Source organism: Cyprinodon tularosa, unplaced genomic scaffold, assembly GCF_016077235.1.
Source record: "Cyprinodon tularosa strain WSP-4 unplaced genomic scaffold, ASM1607723v1 ctg37, whole genome shotgun sequence".
NCBI classification, from domain to species: domain Eukaryota; kingdom Metazoa; phylum Chordata; class Actinopteri; order Cyprinodontiformes; family Cyprinodontidae; genus Cyprinodon; species Cyprinodon tularosa.
Window position 1 is genome coordinate 3,655,788 of NW_024039085.1, and position 23,045 is coordinate 3,678,832.

Here is a 23,045-nt window from a genome sequence, read left to right on the forward strand (position 1 = left end):
CCATAGGGGCTAAAACAGTTCATGTTTGGTGCCAAAGTCAGATGCCTGTAGGGATAAAACACCTGACCTAACTGCAACGGTGGAAAATATTACTTTGCTAGTGGATGCCTGTAGATTTTTAGAGGTACAAATTGATAAGAAAAGGAAAACACCTGTGTGCACATCTGTTACTGAAAGCCAACAGATAACAGCCTGCCACAAAACCCAGAAAAGCAGGATTATAGCTTATATATTTAGAATTTCTTTCAATTATATATGTATGCATTTCTCTATGGTGCAAAACTTACTGAAGGAACAAAAGAAAAAATGTAGATATGACAGGTTTTCCAATGACACCTCGCTCTCTGAAGTGCAGGAATCTTCTAATCTGATCACACAATCATCTCTGTTGAATCCCTGAAACATGTTTTTGGCAGAAGCCTTATTTATTATATTAGGAATGTACGGATGGAACTTTTCATGGCTTAACTCAAATTACAAGGTACGAATACCTCAAAACCCTAATTGGACATAAAATCTTATGCAAATCCATTTAAAGCAGGCAGTGAGTAGTAAGTATGTATGCTAATCCAAGGATTGGTGCATTTAACTGTCAGCCCACAAGCTTTAATGGCTCAAAAAGGTTTCATGTTTTTCCTTTTTTTTTATATCAAAGCCTGTGCTTTGGGCTCACAGCAATTTTGGATTTTTTTTTTTTTTCTCAATAGTGTGATTTTAAAAAGTGTGGGGACAAATTGGGACAAAAATCACATATAGAGAATGATAGGCAAAACTTGAAAATGGATCTAGGAAGGGGCTTTTGATAACAGGGTCAGATATGAAATGATAGATAATCGGGAAAGTGGACAATTTTCATTCAACCTGCAACACCTTTCAGCTTTTTTCTACAGATGTGATCCAAACAGGAGACTTTGAAATAAAATTCCAACTATAGTCCTATTCGCTCTGAAAGTTCTTGGCCAAATGATATACTGTAACTTGTAGTACACTGAAGAGCTCTCCAGCACTTGATGTCACATACATGTTAAAGAGGCAGTTTCCTCTGTATTCCTCAGTGATAATCGCATTACTGCTAAACAGCTGTAGTTTAGGTCATGGCTTTTGGAAAGTCTGCTTAATCTTCGATCATCTTTTTAAAATAGACAGATATGATAACAGCTATTTTTAGGAATTCCCTCTTCAGATCAAAGTGTTTTAATGTTCGAAAATTGAGCTCAGAAATTCATTATGTAGAACATTATAGGAACATAAAATCTGCAGCTTTCATTCCAAACAGGTGAAAAGATAAACCTCAGAGAACTTAGTTATATGATTATATTTTCTCTTTATGTTTTGGGAGCATACTGTTAATATCGCTGCCTTGAGGATTAGACACAAAGGCTCGATTGGAATACTTCAAATTGAAGCTCCTAGCTGCTATCCTTTCACCTTTTGTAGTACATTATCCAGGGTAGGAAATGAGGTCCAGACTGCTGTGCAGAATCAGGAGAGCCTTCCTTACAAACATCACTACATGGCTGACACACACATGAAACTTGCTCTTCAAATTCGGAGTTCTGGAAAAGAACCAAAAAAAAAAAAAAAGCTAAAAAAAAAAAAAAAAAGTAGCAAACAGATGCTCTACCTCATAAACCATATAAAGGTGTGTACATTAACATGTCTCACGGCAAACACTAAGAAATAATTTATCTTTGTTTAACTCTATGAGGTGGACTTCTCCTATATGTCCTGTCAGGCAAAGGATTGTGGGCAACCATTGAGGTCCTACCTGTGGCTAGGGATATCAGGGGTATGCTGATGAATTGATGACAGTGTCGACTCAGCTGCCAGCTCTATTATGGCGACCTCGATGCAAATCTGCCGTGGCTTAAGTGTCCTTACAGATTTGAGCTAGTAAGATTGAGTCAAAACATCCTGAAAGGAATCTTCTCAGTTGGATCTTCTGACCAGCGGTCAAGTAATCTGGACAATGGTTAGGGTTCGCTGTGTATATTTCTTTGCAGCTAAAGACCTCTAGTTTACCATTATTTTTAGTCTTTTAGACAGCCATAACTTATATAGCTTTAAGGTTTTATGGTTGAATTTTTTTCTAAGTTATATCACATTTCATTCACTTCTGTAGATATTTAGGTAATTGTGATCTTACAGTTTCCGGAAAATGCCCGTTAAAGTATTTTAGTATAAATCTCTTGAAATAAAAGTTCGGTATTTAATTAAATGGTTTCAGGTGTATACATAACTAAACAGACATGTATACGAAGGGAGGAAGGGGTCGTGAAAAGAGAGAGAGGCAGTGCTCACTGACTAGTAGTGAGAAATCTGATCCAGGTCTAAACAGAATGAAAACATGTAATGAATTTATTAAAAAAATCTTAATGTGGAAAAGAAATTGCTGTGCTCTTTTTTCACAAGCATGGATGTTTAAGACATTTCACACAGTGATAAAATGCAAATTATGTTTTGTTTCATAGCATTAATGAGAACATATGTTTTATAATCTTTATCAAGCTTTGCTAAACCATTTTTCGCAGTTTTACAAATTCATATTCAGTTTGAAGGAAGGTCAAAACTTCAACTGTTGCTGACAAATGTTAACAGAAACACTGCACTGAAAACTGGTTAAAAATAAACTGTAAGCCATAAGTGTTTGAAATTTTTTTATTCCTTTAAATATAGGTACCATTAATTATTAACATATTTTCCCAAAATCTTCACAATCATATAATTGGTTCGCCAACATTGACCTGGCATTCATTTCCTAACAATAAAAGGAAACTAATACTTGAATTGAGGCTAAATTCTAAAGTAACGTAAGCTAGGACAAGTTTAGGTATATGTGCCCATCATAGCAGCTTGCATTCATGAGGCACAAACATTTCGCTTCAAAACTTTAATTATCAGCCTTAATTTGAGATACATACATTGTGGAATAAATCTGTGTAGGGCTAAAAAAAGCAATTAAATGCATCGCATTGTGCAGCCAATTACTGTACCTCTAAAGTGAAACCCAAAATGACGTGTAGTCTTTATTAAAAGAAAACAAAAATTCTTGATATCTTACATTTTTCTATTACTCATTTTCCTGTTTCTCCACCCATAGCAAAACCAAGTTTATACATTAAAGAGCTGAAAACCCACTAGATACAATTGATTCTAAACTTTTTACACTTCAGGCGGGTCTACAGTGGCAGGAACACAAAAAAAAAAACACCATCTGCACTCTGAGCCGATGCAAATCAAAGCAAACAATCATCCTTTCAGTGTTACGAATGTCAACTTTTAGAAATCATTGTTTTTATAACAAGCAGGTCTTCAGCAAAACAACTGCTGGGCTTCAGATATGTACCAAGGTACAGTGTATATGTTTTCAAGAATAAATAACTTAAGCAGAATAGAAAGAGTACCTGTAGGAAGTAAAAAAAAAAAAAAGACAAAAAAAGAAAAACAAAAGATACTAAGGTAGAAGCCCAAACACTGAGCTTTGGAACAGTAAATATTTCATGTCAGCATTTTCCTAAAAAATAAGTAATTTATGTCAGACTGTAAAGCGAAATCTGGAGGACACTCCCAGAATCCCAGAGCCATCACTAACATTGACCGAGGAATCTGCTACTATCAGTCTGAGCTCTCTCATTAAAAGGGAACAAAGTGTCAACTCCACCAAACTTGGAATCTAATGAAACAATCCAACTTATTACAATCAGTTTAAGTTCAATTTTCTTATTAGTTAAATAATCATACTTTCCAGTCCCTATAAGCTATGAGTACAATATCAATAACATGTTTTTTTTAATGCACATATTCGTCATCACTAATGTCTGAGTCATCAGCCTCCACTTCTCCTTCGATCACTGATTTCTTCCCTCTGCAGCATGATACCACCAGTCCAATGAGGAAAGCCTAAAATGATAAGCCAGTTATACAAATTAAAACACATAATTTTAATCATGCACTTTTCTATTTCCTCTTTAGGAAACAGCAACCAATAAAAACATGATGAATGTTTTAAATGTTATATTACTTACTCCAATAAAAGCCCAGTTGCCAAAGTAGTAGATGGTGCTAAAGAACCAGAACTTGTGTAGGAAAAGATAGGTTCTAGTCACAATGCATTGATCTGAAAAAGAGAGATACAAAGTTATTAAAAAATGTATTAATAGCAGAACCAGAAAAAAAATCATACAAGGAAACCTTAACAGTTTTAAAGTGTTTCTTAATTGTTCTTCAGCTAATGTGTATACAGCGATGAATGAACAAATTTTCTTCCGATCGATGACCAATTTCTTTAGCAAATTTAAATGACCATCCACCACCCTCCATCTATAAACACATTAAAGCAGGCATGTTCACTAATTGTCTTCAGGTAAAGCAACCACCCGTTTTGAAGCATAAATAAAGATGATATTGTTTTTCAATGTCTAAATTGACCACCCCTACCAAAAGAGCCTGTATTCCCCATTTATTTGTAGTACATGGTCCAGGATTTCATAATGATATAGTCCTCAGAACAAAGATCAGAAATGGGAGATCTAAACACATCAGAAACCAAATGAAATATGACATATCCATTGCTACATGGTATACCATACATCTGAGTGAGAAAGGTGTCTGAACTCACTTAAGAACTAAAAACAGGCAGGCATTACAAAATGGAGCATTGCCTCGGGCAATTTTGTTATTCTAACCATAAAGCAGTTAAAGGAAAGTCATGTCACCATCGATGTGCATGTGGCACAACAAATAAATGAAAATAGAATGATGTAACAACTAAAATCAGAGTTTAACATGAAAAAAAAAAATGCATAAAGCAGACACCAACAAATCATGAAGATAGTGCACTAATGTTTATAGATTCTGAATCTGAGATTCCAATCAGTTTGAAACATGTTTGACCAAACTTGACTTTTATTTTGACTCAGTGATATTAATGAATGAGGACCTCAGCAGCAAAACATTGCGGCCCAAACGACCTTAATCACAAATATTTGGACCAATACAGAGAAGAAAGTGTCAGGTCCTGCTTTTGACATTTCTGAATGTAGCATTTATGTTTTTCCTTATCAAATAAAAAAAAAGATTTCTTCTTATATCACTCTGCCTTGCAAAACTTTTTCATTTTCAACTTTTTACATCAGTCACAGTTTTGTGGCAGAAAATGTGATCAGTTGCAAGACTGAACACAATTAGTGAGAAAAACCGTCTGCTATCAACCTGGGAGTAATGCATCTACCGTTGTGATCAAAAGAAAGTACACACCTCTTTTAATGTTAAGGTTTAATAGGTCAAGGGTTTAGACCAGCATTCCTTAACTCTGAACCTTGAGGTCCAGTGTCCTGCACCTTTAAGATATGTCTCTGCTACAGCAGACCTAAGTGAAACTTAAAGGGATAGTTCGGTATTTTTGACATGAATCTGTATGGCATCCCCATCACCAGTGGCATGCAATCACACTGACTTACCCCTGGCAGCGTCCTGTGAGCAGAGTTATCGTCCAGTTTTGGTCAAGCCGAAAGTAGTCCGGCAGGTTTTTAGGAACAGCGAAATAAAACTTTTCTCTTCCCAAAACATTATGTGTTCAAAAGAGTGATATTTTTGCATCCCACAAACATTGTAGTGGAAAAAGTCACACGTCGTTATCAATTGGTCCTATTTTCTCTCTGTTCGTATCAGTGCGCGCCGTCATTCAGACAGCTAGGGCCTGACAACAGCCATGTCTCCCTCCCCCCAGGTTCCTAAAAACCTGCCGGACTACTTTCGGCTTGACCAAAACTGGACGATAACTCTGCTCACAGGATGCTGCCAGGGGTAAGTCAGTGTGATTGCATGCCACTGGTGATGGGGATGCCATACAGATTCATGTCAAAAATACCGAACTATCCCTTTAACATGCCGAGGAGGTAATTCCGCCTTTTGATTGAGGTGTGAAGCAGAGATGCAACTATAAGGAGCACTGAGTGTAGAGAACTAGCCAACAAAGAAAATCTCAAAACCCGAGAAATGTAAAACGGTATATTTCTAGAAATTTAAAGGGGTATATTCTTTGTTTGGACTATTACTATGCATTTTTAGGGACAGGGATTCAAAGCTTTCAGGCACAACTTCACTTATATCCAAGACCTGCTGAGATAAAGACCGCAGCAACTTTTAAAAACATAAGAGACAGACTGACTCATGGCCTCTAATTGTGATTACAAAAACAAAAGTATCTAAAAAATGTACAGAAAAAAAATTTCCACGACTGAAGAAAATGAAACAAATATAATTTGAAAGTGATTTCATCGCTCTGTCCTGAAGGCTGCAACACTTTACAATGCTGATGGGCAGGTTGTGCCTCGTATGTGTCAGAGGACATAGCTCAACAGAGGGAATGATCATTTGTCTGTTTAATGCTTTTAATAAAGGAAGAAAAAAAGAGCATAGCCCATAAAAAAAAAAAAAAAAAAAACTCTTCAAAAAAACAAAAAACAAAACTGCGATTCAATTATTCTGTGGTGAGAAAAATGGCCAAAGCATTCATCTGAAATGCATTGACCTTACCACCCAACCATTAAACTAGATATTCCTTCATTACAGTGTAGCCGTCAAGATATTTTAATTTAAAAGTTTACTAAACAAATTCTTTATTGTCTGCTAGCTGCAAATCACTTAGTGATGGTGAAAAAATGAGGTTAGAAATATTTATGCAAATTTCATGGAGCATCTGCCGCATTATGTTTTCAATCAGCACTAGAATGGCGAACGTCTTAACATGGATGTTCATCTAATTTAGAGGTTGGTATGATTGACAGTTTACAATATATGTCTATTGTATCTCCATTTAAAACTTAAATTCACTCCTATGAAATCGGCACCCTCTCAGATTTCCAGCTGTTGTTTCCCTGGCAACCCCTCAGCAATTCCTGTCTTCACCTCTGTATATGTACTTGGGGAAAAAAAAGGTATTGTTAACATTACAGACGGTTGCTTCATCATAAGATGTGCTCAATACAAACTTTGAGAAACCATCTTTTTTAGATTAATGTTCAATTCCAAACGAATGCAAAGCCTTACTGATTTCAAAATGGTTTTTTTTTCAAAGCAAAATAGGTTGTAAATGAAGCCGTTGCCAGTTTCTTAAGGAATTATTTTTTTCTGAAGTCTTCCTGCCATTAGCGACATCTGTCATTTGCCAGAAAGAGATAGTAGGCCAAAAACTGATCAGCAGTGCCAACTGTCTAGTAGCTGCCTGCAATATCTCCTAAGAGCTATTTTTTACCCTTAATTTGTAAAATAAATAATTTAAACCTACCACCTTTTAATTGTCATAGCCCTGAAACATTGTTTTATGTAAATTTTTCCTATTCTTTTCTAACCTCTTTTTTTCCCCCCTCATACATTTTCCGGATTTTTGGGGAGATGTGTCGAATTCTAACGTGCAACCATTCAGCTAATCAATTTGTTAAATACATTTGTTGTATATTTTGTCTTGGATGTAGATTGCTATAGGGATATTAAACACTTTACATTTTTAAGTTTCAAAAATGTAAAATGATAAAAACAACGTAAGAATGAACCCTAAACTGTTTCAAATGCCTGATTCATTTGAAACTTTTCTTTGAGTATAATGTAATCTGGCCAAATCACATAAAAAAAGCAATATCAAGTCTATGCAAAGCAAAGAAATAGCATTGAAGCATCGTTTTTTTGCTATGCTTTTTTACTATACTGTTTTTTATTATGCTATTCCCTAATTTATAATAATCTAATTAATATCAAACTAAGATTTAGATAGTTATTTGCTGCCCCTGTATATTAAAACTAAATAAAACATACACAATAAGGGTAAAGATGTTGTGAAATAATATGCTACAAATTTTGAAGGGGGTGGAAGCATTTTCATGGGGTAAGTAAAGGAGAATGGAGGGTTTCAGACAAAGCAACTAGATAAAAAAGCCTATTTAATTTTAAAATAGGAATAAATATTTAATCAAGTTAAAAATAAATACGATTGACTACTAAGATTTTAATTCTTACTCTATTTCCTGATTATTCCCTCCCTGCCCAACCAAAAATAAAGAGCACACAATACCTGCTGATCACTGACTGTACCTGTAGGAAAGAAAAGTGTTTGTCCCTTAATTTCACTCTGTCAACACAGTAGCTGTCCAAAAACATGCCTGTTTAGAAATCTGGGAAGTGTGCATTCAATCTCTGATGAGAAACAAACAAAGGAGGACAAATATTGGTTGATTAACCAACAGATGAAACCGCCCTGAGGTGCCAACATTGGGCACTAAATGATTAACCACTTATCAAACTGCAGTTTGTTAAAAAAAAAAAAAAAACACCAAAAAACAATTAAACTGTGAGCATTATCACATTCTCTATTCTCTAGCAGCCCGACAGACAAAAGGGATAATTAATTTATGGGGAAGGCTACTAATGTAATCGTAAACACAAAAATAAAACAGGCTTTAAATTAAACGAAAGTAAAGGTTCTGCTTTTTTTCTCTTTCTAGAGGAGAAGTTTTTCTCGTATTAGTTTTTGAGTCTCCTTAAACTGATACAGAGATTGATGAGACGGACTCAGACAAAAAGGACATCAAGCGTTCAGAAGCTGAGTCACTCCCCTTTATGTGTGTGAATGAATATTGGCAGGCATGGAAATGTGGATGACGTCTGAAAGCGTGCAGCGTCTGTGCTATCCTGAGCAGACTGATTCTTAATATAGGGGAACAGTGAAGACTAAAAAATACCAACCAGGATATCCTTCCTTAATGAGCTGCAACACTCGGACATTAAAAAGAATGTTATCTAAACACATGCTCCTTATTAAAACCTCTCTCGACAGAATAAAGAAGCAGAACATTTCAAAAAGCTGGAGTTAGGCTGTCTGGCCTTATTAGAGAGCCATCTGGAGCATTAACACTGACCCTGCTGTTCTGCTCCTCTCACGCTGTTTCTAACAGAGCTCCTCCCACTGACTTGAACCCTATGAACACTGCAGACACACTAATATGAAGCTAGAGGACATCAAGTTCCAAATCCATAACTCCCTAAGGTTTAAAAGTGATGCCTTAAAGCCAATACCATCACAGCTTAGCCCAAAAGAACACTGAAATTCAATAAAGGTATCCACCTCTGCCCCATTTCACTTATGATATAGATGGAAGAAAAGCATTTAAATCCCAGCACCAAAAGGGAAGGGGAAGAAGATTATGAAGAAGCAACAGAGTTTTTCCAACAGACTCCACTTCTTCTCTTAGCCATCTATAAGCTCTACAGCTGCTTTGATGAACCACCGAGGTCTGAGTAGAGCCTACAGATGGTTCACAACAGTAGTCTACCTAAATATATTATCGGGTACAATATTGGTCAGTTTCACCTTGAAATCATTACTGGTGTTTGATAAGAGCGCTGGGCCGGCGTGAGGATGCAGGTAATTTCACCTTGACTTGCGAGTGCTGCCCTGTGTAGGTTGATAAATAATGCATGCATTTCATCTCCACAGTGAAACGCATAGATAACCCGGCACACACATGTAAGCACTCAGTGTTCCTTTTGAAGGATTCTTTATAAACAACTACTCTGGAAGGATCATTCTGCGCTTTTGCTTTTTATTTTTTAAACCTGAAATGGAATGGAGCATTTTTGTTCAAGTGTCCTTTGAGGATGCTGATATTTTCTTACTAAAATTATTTTTAAGACATAGTGCTTCTTAAAAAAAACGCTTCTACTATGAGAGTTCAGAGAGAGTATGTTTCACTGTTAAAATGTATTTGTAGAGTCATCAAGAACTCTTGATGCACACACTAAAAACATCAGACAATAAAGTTATTAAGACCTGACCTCAGCAAAACCTCTGATCACATAGAGGCCAACAGGGAGAGGGGCTTATGTGGAGACTGAAAGAGATCGGTTCTCTTTCTAAAACACAAACACTGAATTATTTGTTGGTGCCTGCCACAGTAATGCAAGGGAGCATGGAATGCCCTGCCAAAGTAAAGCTTTTTATAATAAAAAGGGATATATATCTCTCTATATCTATATATATATATATATATATATAGATATATATATATAAACACACACACACACATGCATATCTTCATGGTAAAATTCTGTCATTTAGCATATAGTGGTGGTTCAAAGCTCATAATGTAAATTAGTTAACTGTTGTCTTCAATGAGAATTGAATTATTTCCTTTTAGGTCTTTTTTATCCAAAAGAGGTGCAAGTCGGGCCAACTTCCAAATATTAAGATGAATAAAAGTAACAGTGTGCTTACTCTGAGAGATTAAATATCAGACCACTCTCTTAAGCTACTTCAAAAAAATGTACTTAGGCGATAACCTAAAACCAGGTGTTGTTTTTTCCCCACCTGCAGCTTCGGTCCCGTTTGGGTCAGCATGAAAGCGCGATCGGACTTCAATGCGCACCACACTGGTGCAAGCTGGTAGTCTCTGGTGCACACTAGATGATGTCTGAAAACAACCATACTCTGGCATGATAACATAGTTCTATATTACGGACATAAATTACCTTAACAGTCTTTGGTATCAGCACAAGATGAGGATCTTACAGTGCATGTTAAGAAGCATTAATCTGCACCTTCCCCTGAATCGGGCAGATATGTCCATATAGCATCTCCAGGGCATCAGAATGTTATTTTCAAGCTACAGCTGTGTTTCATTTTCAAACCCTATCCTTTTCCTGCTTCACAAAATGACCAAAGAGGCTGATTACGGATTACTGAAAGGCTAAAAGAAAGGCTAACGTTTTAAATGCAATTAAAAATACATAAACAAGCAGAATTAGTTTGGGTTTTTTTGTCTCATAGTGGGAGAATTCTGGTGTGAAAGTGGCAAAACAAAGACAGGACTAAGGAATACTATCAATTTGTGCAAAGATACAAATATAGACAAACAAAGATCAGTCTGTCTATGTCTCTCTATCTTGATATCTTTATGCTTGAGTCCGACCATTAATGTTGTAATAGGTAGCTAAAAATGTTCTCTAAATAGTTGCATAACAGGTAGCAGTGGACTGTTGCACACGAAAGAAATGTTTATCATATAGGAACACAACTTGAACATGGTACAATCCTTTGTAATACAAATTGATGAAGAAAATTACAATTAATTTGTATTGGTGGTTTGAAAGCCTGCAGCTGTAAATCGTTTTTGCACCAGAGATCTCCGAGGCAAAAGAAAATTGTTACCATTGTTTTTTCTAAAGCTCTTTAAAACAATGCTATGGAAACTAGCAAGTTGCTAGGAAACAGACAGAAAGGTAGGTTAAGAAAAAAACCACTGTATTGAAACTTTTCCCCATTGAGTCAATATGTCACGTTGAATGAAAAGTGATTATATGATGAGAGATAAAATAAAACTTAATTTGGCAAATAAAATCTTGTAGTGTGAAACTAGCTGACAAAAAGGCAATAATTAGTTAGAAATTGGACTAAAGACTAGGAGATTATGATAAGAATATTGATCTGAGGATCAGAAACTGTGGTTTGACTTGTGGATAAAAAGTGTGAAATAGGGTCATCTCTTGCAATTTCCCAGAGAAATTATTTGACAAATGATGCAAAGCTTTATGTGAGGTATGTTGCAAAGGAGTAAAATAACTGATAAATATCACTGCTACTATAATTATAATAAAAGTCTAATTACTAATATGGAGAACCTACAATTTACTTTGTATGTTGACTCATTTCCACTTTGCTGAGTAAAAGAATAATGTAATGCCTATGACCCTCGACAGATAATGGATATTTTTGCTCGGAGCACCTGTTTGCCATGATGTTTGGGTCATTACCGTATTGTGTCCAGCTGGCCACTCGGTCACAAGCTTGACTCCTGCCCTCTTTTTAGACATAGAGTAAAAACAGCAATTACTACAAAAGAATGAGCTGATGTGTTCATGTGGGACCTTAGGCATCCGAACCAAGATATGTCCTCACCTAAATATCAACAAATACCCAGTTTGTAAACACACTATAGTGGATATTTTCCCCACTCTGTTCTAATACTACTTGCCCTGCAAAATGAAACAATCAGGGCTAAAGCCTCTCAAGGGAGAGAAGAATCATAACTCTGTATAATAATGAGCATTGGTATCTGAAGCATATTATTGTATCAATGCATATTTCACCACTTCAAGCTGAATGAACTTTAAGACTTTTTAAGTCAAAGCAAACCACGGGATGTGTAGTCCTTTGATGATGGAAGGTGAGGTCTATGGAGATCATTAGCATGTATAAAAGCTGTGCATTCTTATCACGCAGCCCATTTTCCTTGGGTAAAATGGATCCAAACAGAGATTTAACTGATTCTGAAAAGTTAAATGGTGAAAAACAGCTTTCAAAAGAACAGTATTAAAAATAATAATATATTACAGATTACAGAACTATCAAATGTTTAGTTGCGAATAGCCTATAGCAGGACAAGAAACATGTTGAGATGAAAAAGAAGCAAATGAAACACCAAAGATTTGGAAAAATTACCCTCTCCACCTCAGTAAGAGACCAGCCAAGAGCATACCTTTATCTTAAGGGCCTATATCATGCTAAATGTTTTTAAATTATTTTTACTTTTACCTATGTTACAAAGCTATTTTGTTTGATTTATGCATGTCTGAGTATTCTTCAATTAAGATCCATCAATCACAAAAAAAAACATGCTGTTCTTTGTAAAATTGAGGACAGCGGTCTATCTATCACAATCAATAATAAAAGCCCCCACTTTAAATAGGACAGTATGATTTGTGGTAATGAAAAGTTTTGTTTAAAATTACTGCAATTCTAAAATCTATATATACCAATAGACAACTAAAGACACTTTCTAACTTTATGCATCACAGTAAAAGGCATATATAGAAATGGAAATATAAATAAGGTAACAGGAATTATGCACTGAACAAAAAAAGACAAATAACAAACAAACACAAAACTCTACATCATATTCGTGGATGAACTGCTAGTAGAACAAAAAAATTCTAATTTATTCAATCCCAATAACAAACTGACTTTTCTGTGCAGACTCTTCAACTTGTTAAAAACCGTCTTGACGCTAGCTTTTAATGCTCTCCCCTGTTGCCCCCTTCCTGCTCCTGTCAGCTTTACAAAGAAGGCAGAGTTCTTTTGAACAAGACTACATCAATTACAAAGTGAGAGTTGATCAACTGAGAGCGACTTCTCTCTGAAAAGGAGTTCCAACTTCCTGCAGCCAGAGGAACCTTCATGCCTACATTAACTTTCTACTGTCATCTTCTAGGTTTTTCCTTTCTTCTTGGAGTGTTTTCCTTTTCTTTGTGCTCTCTCACTGTTGCACATGAAATGAAGCAAAGTATTGTACTACAGCAAAAGAAAACTGCTTAAAAGAAAAACTCCATTGTTAATTTTCAATTATAAGTCAAAATAAATTAAAACAATGAATGTTTTCTCTTACCAACTAAATATAATTTGCATCTAGAAATGTGGTTTTCAAACTTCCGAGTCAGTATTTACTTTCAACTAGTCTTAGAAAACTTTTCAGTTGCCAAAAAAAATGAATCGTAAATACATTCCGCCTTAAAAAAAAAGAAACATTAAGGTGTAGTTCCTATTTTGCAGAAATTCATAAACTTCTCACTAGCATGCTTAGCAAATGTATTCCATCTCAGTTGCATATGCTCCTTCAGCCTGACAAACCCTCTTACTCATGGTAGTAGTTTCAAAGATGGTTAACAACAACAACAACAACAAAAAAAATCATTAAAGTGACCGACACCTTAATATCTTCAATTTAATGACTGGTGGGAAATCTAAAATGATACAATTCCTATAGAAACGGAATACATGTTCCAGTCCATTTAAAAGCACTATCATAAAACTGAAGACAAAAGAAAAAAAAATATTTTAGGGAGGTAAAATAAAATCTTTAAACTGTGAATGAATTAAACAGTAGAAGGATAAAACATTTCTTTTCATCAATGAAAATGCTACAAAGGTGCAGAAAATTCAAATCCCCTGGTTGCTGCCAGACATCCTCACTATACCCCACCAGAACCAGATGAGTTATTCTTGGTCCCATCAGAACACAGGGCGAGGCTCCAGTGCATTATTTTTAAATGAAGCTCCCTTCTGGGGCGACAGCCTTTTCAGACCAACTCATTGCAGTGTGCAGCATGGGACCTGTGCACTGATAGGCCGACCTCCCTACCCTTTCCTTTCCTTTCCTTTCCTTTCAACCTTTGCAGCAATGCTTCCAGCGGTTGCACTTCTACTTTTTAAGAACAACTGTAAAACCTGACTGTGAGCACATGTACCCTTAAGGTTTTTTGGGTAACCATGGTGAGGCCTGTTCTCAGTGGAAAATGTTTTGTACAAAACTGTAGCTGGCCAGTGTGCTGCAGCTCAACTTTAGGTTCAGCAATCTTCTTATAGAGAAGACTAGGGCTGGAAGTATTATTGAACAGGGGAGGCTGTGAAAACTTTTCTGTTTTTTTGGGCAAAAGACAGATGAGCCTTTAGGCCTATTTAAAATACAATAATTAATAAATAGGTAAATAGATTGAGATTCACTACTTTATTTTCCATATACACTGCAGTACACCAAACCAGTGTCTGTAACACAGAGACATCAGTTCTCAGATGAATATATGTTATCAATTAAACTTCACTATAACACTATAAAAATGTAGATTCTATCAGCTGGCATGAACCTGAGTCACTGTGTTTATGTCATATGTGACTATTAGCCCCAAAAAGGATGCGGGATTTCAGTGTTACTTTGAGCTAGAGGCAGGGTGCCCCGGTTACAGGTGTCCAAATGTTGAGTTGCAGGAGGAGATAAAGTCTATCATGAGCGGATGAATCCGAAATGCGTTTATGTGCCATATTTCCTCCTCGTTTCTGACATTAGACTATGTAAATTTACTAGTCTGCTGACAGAGCGGGATACCTCGCTCTAGCTTGCTTGACGTTGCCAGGACTACGTAACTTCCATGAACTTGTGTTTATCAGGCATCAAAATAATCACAAAAACAAATACACGTAATACTAAAATAAAAAAAGCCAAAATCATTTACAAAAACATTCATAAGATTTTTATAAAGTGTGCTAAGTTTTTTTTTATACATTTTTTTATCTGCCTCTCACCACTAGGGAGTGCTGCAGCACCCCCAGCACCCATATTTCCTGCGGCCATGCTTCTGTTATATGAATATTTTCTTTTCCCTAGAATTTTATATTTGTGAACCTGTTGTAGGAGCTGTTGCTCGTCCACATTTTTCCGTCTATGTAGGTGTTCATGTTCTTAGTTGCTTGGTATGTAAATTCTATCTTCCATGCCACTTTAGCTTTCAGGCCATTCCAACGTATTTTGGCCGCACGGGTCTTGCAGACGCGTCAACACAAATCAAGCTTTAGGCTACTTTCACACTACATGCAAATATGACCTGAATCTGATCAAAAACTGGCAGTCAGAATGACGCTATTCCCATCGTTTCACCCCAAAAAATATCCGAAGTGTGCCTCTTCTATATTTGGTACTAAATTTCATTACATGTTAAAGGAAAAAAACAATGTAAGGGGTTGCAACAATTTCCTCCACAGCTGTAAGTATATTTACATGGAAATGTAAACAGTTCAAGGAGGTGAATGCTTTTATAAGCCACTGTATGTCTTTAAGTATAGCCATCATCTTGTTTGCTAACATCACCAACAAAACAAATATCTGTTTCACACTTAGGGGAATAGTTACTGTAATACAGTAGCCAACAAATTACATGTTCTCTGACTTAATTTAATCAATCCTGAGTACTGCCTCTTTTTTCTTTTACGCCCACATTCTCCTCTATGCAGATATCCAGTACATAAACTATAATGTATTTAATTAGGGTTTAGCAGGAGCTAAATAAAGAGTAATGCTTCCAGCACGGTAATGAATAAAGGAAGACACCCATTAACATTATGAGTGGATCAGGACTCTTTTTATTAAAAGTGCAAAAACGAGCCCCTATCTAAATGGAAGTTAAACTAAGTCTTTTGTTTTTGTATGGAGAAGAATACTAATTTGTAAATGATAAGATCATGCTATGTAAACAAACTTGGCCCCTTTCTGTCCATTAGTGATATCTCAATCGCTTCCGGCCAACACCTTGTCCTTAATCTCTGTAGTTGCATTTTAGCATGGCTGAATGGGGCACAAACCTAGAGGACAGCACATGTTTTAATATCTCTGCTGTACACAGTCATAACACTTTTTGGTTGCCTCAGGTTTAGATTTTGATGATTGTCTTAAAGAACACTCGACTTGGCACAGAACAGCATCATAAACATAATCTGTAGTATCAGTAGAGTTGTATTAACAAATTCAATTTGCATACAAGTTACTTAAAATAAAGATTATTCATTCCAAGTTAAATTATTTTTACTTTATCTATTAATGTATCTTTCTGTTGGTTTTATCCAAAGCATGTTTTGTTAAAAGACGTGTTGAAAAGATACTCATTCAAGCAACAGTGAATAGGGTATATTTTTTGTTTGTGAGAATAATCAACTCAGACTTAACTTTTTATATCTGAACTTTAGACTAAGCTTTATTACCCACTTGACATTTTAGCTTATCATATCTCATTAACAACTCTGATTGCATCCTAGCTCTACAGATTGTAATTTGAGAAAGCATTGAAGCACTATTTGAGTCATTAACTTTTCCCTGCACTAATAATCTTCTACAACAACAACAACCTATGACATGTACAGAAAGCCAATTCTTCAATCAGGTGAAAGGCAGTCTTGTTTGTACAGGTGATTCGCTCTATTTGATGTTTGGCTGTTTAAAAAGGAAAAAAAAATCAGGTACTATAATAAAGGCCACTGACAAGTGAGGGAAAGACATGGATTTTATTCTTTAATTGCAATGTTGACACATCTCTAGGATCTGGTAATGCAAAGATTTGCCATTATATGCCAATTTATACTTACTATCTGTATCATTAGTTTTTTTACCCATTATAATGAAAAAAACTGGTTTAGCACCGATGCTTACAAAAAAAAAAAAACACACACACACACACACACACACACACACAAAAAAAGGTGTTATGGACAAAAGCGGTATGGTTTTCCTAAAGGAAGACAGCATTTCCCACGAGGACCGGTGCAAAGAGTGGTAAAATCCTGGTTGCCTGCAGTTGGATTAAACTAAGTTTCTGTTTCTGGTAGCTGTGTAAAAGATGAATAGCGATTAAGCAATTAATTTAAATTTATTAATCTCACACTGTAGAAATTCAACTCTGCATGTTACCCACCCCCTTGGGGAGCAGTGGGCTGCCAATGTGCGGCACCCAGGGAGCAGTGTGGGGTTTAAGGGTCTTTGCTCAGTGACCCAGAGTGGCAGTCTGTGGGAGTGGGGCTGGAACTAAGAACCTCTGAATTCCAAGCGCAACGCACTAACCCAGGCATTCCCAAACTCGGTCCTCAAGGCCCCCTGTCCTGCAGGTTTTAGAGGTTTCCTTGCTCCTGCACAGCTGATTTTAATTGAAAGCTGATTAACAGGCTTTTGGTCTACTGCAATCATTATAACCAGCTGTGCTGAAGCAGAGAAACCTCTAAAACCTGCAGGACAGGGGGCCTTGAGGACCGAGTTTGGGGATGCCTGCACTAACCACTAGACCGCCCCACACTGGACATCGTCACATGTTTCACCAAAATTCATCTTATTTCGGTGAAACATATGATGATGGTGAAAATAAGAACTGTTTAGCTTTGGGTTTGTATTGTATTCCTGCACCACCGACCCCGCGCCCTCCACTTCCCCCGCCTCACACGACTCATCAGCGACTGATGATGATAAATTAGAGCCCTGAAACAGAAATATATTTGCTAGTTTCACTGTAAACACATGTTTAGATCACAGCTGGAAGGTGCCGCATTGCCTGAACACCAACTCAATTTGCACTGATATACAGTCTTTCAGGGAAACTTAGTCGCATCAACCTCCGTCTTTATAATGAATGGGGAATGAGGGAATTGAAAACTGAGTTACTATTTTAGTTACTTTTTTGGAGAAGTAACTATAACTGGTTACCTTTTTAGTGTAAATTTTCATAAACAACTTAGAAAAAAGTTTTATCTACACAAATAAACACAACACCAATCAAGTTGTAGTAGTACACATGCTGGGGCCCTTAGGTGGCGCTGTGATACTCCACAGACACCGCGCTGACAAAGACACTGAGCATGCCCAGATAGCTCACGAGAAATAAGCAAAGCCAACTAGTGATGCATGCAGGTTACTAAGGTATTGTAGGCTTACAATGTTGTTAAAAAAAATTAAAAATATAAGTGGCCTACATGCAACACGAAACCATTTTTTCCCCCTAATTTTTTTCCCCCAGGGACCCGATTTCAAAAACTTTTATATAAATCTATTATGCCCCTCCAAAAGGCTGGTTTCATAATATTTCAGGGTGGATTGGCTGTACAGTTAATCTACAGTGAAAAGGAGCAGTTTACTGCAGAAGAACTGGCCATCAGTAAACAGTGCAATGGGATAAAAATAAAGTGCCATGAAATTGTGTCCACCCAAGGGAGCAAAATGTGATTTATATTACAAAAATAAAGGCCTAAATGCATCAAGTGCATCCGGGACTAGATGTATTCAGAAATCATTCATTTAGGTTTCTAGACCGACTTCATCTTTATGTGCCTTTATTTTGTAGCTGCAATATATTCTGTTTCTCTTTTCATGTAGAGGCAGCTTCTTGAACTTTTAACTTAAACATGCTATACTGATAAACTTGTGTGTCCTTGCCTCTTACAAAAATACTAAAATAAAATGGATCTAGCATGTGAAACAATATTTTTTAGGTGAAAAAAAGTCTATATTGTTTACATGGAATGTAAAAAAATATTTTGGGAAATAAAAATTTTAAAAAAGAAGGAAAAAAAAAAAAGCTCCAAAACAGGTTTTATCAATAATGGTCCAAAACTGTTGCAGAAGTGACGGAAATAGAAGCACGTTTTCTGAGTAAGGAGGGGCCTTCATTTTAATCCAAACCTCTCTAATACACAAACAACAAGGGTCTAAGAAATCTGTTCTCAATGTTTCTTTGACATGACCCCATTAGATCCCACACGGGTTCCTTGTTGATGCCAATAATTCTAATCTGTTGTGTCAGCATTAATGGGAGATCTAGAATGTACTGGTGGCTCTAAATCTAGTCTAGGCAGTAATGCTTGGGCCAGGATGGGAAACAAATCCATAATAACCTTTCAGCAGAATGTAATTTAAGTGGTCAGAGAGAAAACTTGACTTTGGCACCTCCTTTTGGCTCTTGTTCAGGCTTTAGGAAATTTAGAACTGTGCTTGAATGGTCACTGGTCATTTATGCCCAGAAGGTGCTACCAAATTACCTGCATGAGTTAGTGCCCACTGTTACGAGGGAGCACTCAGTCACGCAAATGTCATGCAGACCTTGCCTCAGAAAGCAGAAGTTGTAATCTGTGCAATGTAAATGTAGACAGCTTTGGTTTGAACAGCCAAAAAAAAATAATACGATTATTACGATAAATCTAAGATTGTAAAGCAGCTGTGAAACATTAGTTGCATCCCAACATTACAGCAATACATGAAAGGATACACCCTTTATTTTATTTAAAAGAGGATGTTTGACTTTATTTTACAAACTTTCTATTAATCCCTGAACCAGACACACAAACAGATCCTTTATTACTTTAGTATAGATAACTTGGTAAACAGATCCAATTTTGCACCTTAGTGTCTACTTTACTACAGACCACATGTGCATTAGTCAGATGAATAAATTACCATAATAAAGCTTGCTGGTGTAATGTAGATTTACACGTTTATGTTTTCATGGCTGACGCACAGTAATTAGCACTGGCATGGGTACAAGTACATGCTACAGCTTGTATGAGTGAATGTTTCTTCCTTGTATAATTTGCTTTTATTTCTTATAAATAATAATCAATATTAAAACCCAGTGTTCTGAATTAGTTGTATTTTACCCAGTGCTCTGTATTTGCTCCAGCAGACTAGATCTATGAGTGCTACATCTTAGTTGGTGTGAGAGTGCTGCCCATGTGCCGTGAAAAAGAAGTAGTGAGAAACCTACCCTCAGGTGCATCTGCATCACATATCTTTGTAGTGCTCAAAGTAGTATTGCCAGGACCTGGATCAGTTGAGGATGTCTGACTCTATAAGAAATAAAAGAAATGTTAGTGATTTCAAAAACATAGCCACTTGTGATGCACCGATCCAATCAGATACAGAAATCTGGGCTGAGAGTATAAAGAGATACTGATCAAATACTGTTGAAGGAACATTATACATTGCCATAGGAAAGAGGGCATCAGGCTTGACTTAAACACTATAAAAATAAACCAGAAATACATTCTCACTAATTTCTCTGTGTGACATAACCAAATTGCTGTGACTATATTGTTCTGAAGGACAATTAAAAAATAAAATGACTGAATAAGAATGCTTAGTCTGTGTTATTCTATGATATTTGATTCAGCTAACTAGTCATATAGCTGATATCCCATGCTGGTCAGTGCATCTCTAGTAGCATCTTCTTGAAGCAGATTAAAACAAACGTCTTCCATACAAAAACAGAGAAAACCTGATTTCATCTATTAAAAAGGAGTATTCCTCTCCACTGTCGCTGCAAGCATGCTTGGTGTGGGGGATTGCTTTCAAGTCAATGAGTTTATGTAATCAACTAGTTTTTCTTGGATAGTAACTGAAATGAATACCGTAACTCTCCTCAACGTGCCATGTTCTGCCACTGTGGCCTGTTAATCTACTTATAAAAATCAGGTGTGTGGCAGCAGAGAAACATCTAATATTTGTACAACAGATGAGCCTGGAGACCAGGTTTGAGAAATACTGTCCAATAGGATAGAACAAATCTAAAGTAATTCATAATAACAAATCTTTCACTTTATTCCCATGATTGTTAATTTGTGGCATACAGCAGAGATTATATTTGGTATGCCTTTTGAGGTTCTGAAAGAAATAAACTACTGTATATCTAACTATATCTAATTTAAAGTGAATATAATCTAATACTACACCAAAATGAAAATGTTCTAGTTCCAACATAACAAAGCAGGGGATTTGCTGGGTTTAAATCCCAGATGCATCAGGAAGTGGATGCGGTGTAAAATCTCTGCCACGTCTGTGAGCAAGTTGTAAAGACTTGCTGTGACGAGCTCTAAATACAGACCTATCATTACATACTAGTACAATGACAGTAACTGCAACACAAGCTTAAGACGGTCATCTTCATTTTGTTCGTCAAAATGCTGTAGAAATACTACACTTGTACTATGTAAAGTGTAAGAGTGCTTTTTAATATGTAGTGTTAGAAGTGCAAATAACTTTTCAGTGCAGCTTTTAACAACATATACTGGGTCATCTGAACAGATGTGGTTTAAATATTAAGCTTTCCAATTTCAAACCTAGAAATGTAAAGCCCAGTTTGCTTTGGTGTGCCAATCAGTATTTTCTTTTTGACGTGAAATTTATTCCTGTTGTAAATCTGTTTACTAAAGATTACCTGCTGCTCCAGTCAGCTGCATACATTTGTCCAAATAGAGTAATTGTAATTTAGGATTACATAAAAAGAAATCATTTATGTAATATCATTTTGCCTTGGGCATTGAGAGTGCTGGCAAAGCAAAAATTAAATGAAAATTAATTTATTGGAATAGGCATGAACATGTAAAAATCTTAAATACATAGGAATTGTTAAATAGTTTTTAGTACATTCTTGTATTTCAGTAAGGGAGACGATGGGTTGGCAAAACAAGGCTAAGATTTACCTAAATTACGCTGCTTTAAGCATGTTTTTAACAAAACGCACATGTAGCTGCATGAAAACCAATTGCAGACACCCACACAAGAAGAGAAGAGTTGGAGCACTCAAATGATATTCTGTCAAACAACAAAATCCAAACAGCAAATACCGCAATTTCTGAGAGGAAATAAAAAGAACAAGAGTCTAAAAGGCTTGTTGCTGGCCCATAGAGACCAAACCGCTGCCTACACGGAGCTGGACCACAGTGGTTTAAACCCACGGATACAGACATTGTTAGAAACTTGCCCTGAAAGGTAGATCTCATCAGGGAGACCAAAAAACAGAAAACGACGTGGGAAATTACTTGAACAGCTTTTTCTCACCTGTACAAGATATTTCTGGCTGCCGTACATGACATATTGTGGGGCCAGACTGTAGATCATGTAGCTGGTGTGAAGAACAATCAACAGCAGAATCATGCAGAGGAAGAGGAGGGCCTGGGGACGTGTTCTCTTTGGTCTTATTTTGTAGAGCTAGGTATAAAAAAACAAAAAAAAAACAGAAATGTTCAGCTCACTGTTTATTCCTGAGGATACCAGAACTTTTAACTTAATACAGATGCCTTGGAAAATAAGTTACTATAACGGATAGGGAAAGGAAAAAAAAAATAGAAAATAAACATTCTTTTTAGCAACAGAAGACTTAAAAAAAAACATTTTACTCTATTAGCAGCAGCGCTCAAAGTCAGAACTGACCACTGATTAAAATGAACTCTTTCCTTTCAAACTAGTTTTTTATAATATATTTTTTGTAATGCAGTTATCATAAAAAAAATGATAAATTTATCATTTATATACAAAATTACAAATAAAAAATACACAGGTAAAATGAAATATATCAGACAGATATTTTTAACCATAAATTCTGCAATATAGCCCAATCAATTATTTCTGTCATTAAAATGCCTCAGGAGGAGGTGCTGCTGTCCCATCATTCCAACTGTCTTGGGACAGTTTGTATCACACTGTCCTTGCAGTTTCTTATTTGCCAAGTCAGCAAACTCATTTTCAATAAAGCTGAAACCCAATCATTTACATACAATGAATAAAGAGAGCATTCATTTCATCACAGGCAAAATAACTTCATTTTATTACTTTCTTCTTATGATATTAATATATATATATATATATATATATATACACTATATTGCCAAAAGTATTTGCTCACCTGCCTTGACTCACATATGA

At 36.2% G+C, this 23,045-nt stretch overlaps 1 protein-coding gene across 1 annotated transcript in view; it reads right to left on the minus strand.

Annotated features, from left to right (window-relative positions):
• Positions 1 to 2,642: 2,642 nt before the first annotated feature.
• Positions 2,643 to 23,045, minus strand: part of lmbrd1 (LMBR1 domain containing 1) — an 85,436-nt gene continuing 65,033 nt past the window's right edge. The window contains exons 13-16 of the mRNA XM_038296468.1: positions 22,182 to 22,331; positions 20,110 to 20,191; positions 4,026 to 4,117; positions 2,643 to 3,900 (exon numbers count right to left, since the gene is read on the minus strand). Of these exons, the coding sequence (XP_038152396.1) occupies positions 3,790 to 3,900; positions 4,026 to 4,117; positions 20,110 to 20,191; positions 22,182 to 22,331 (435 nt within the window). The 3' untranslated portion in view covers positions 2,643 to 3,789. The remainder of the gene's footprint in view (positions 3,901 to 4,025; positions 4,118 to 20,109; positions 20,192 to 22,181; positions 22,332 to 23,045) is intronic.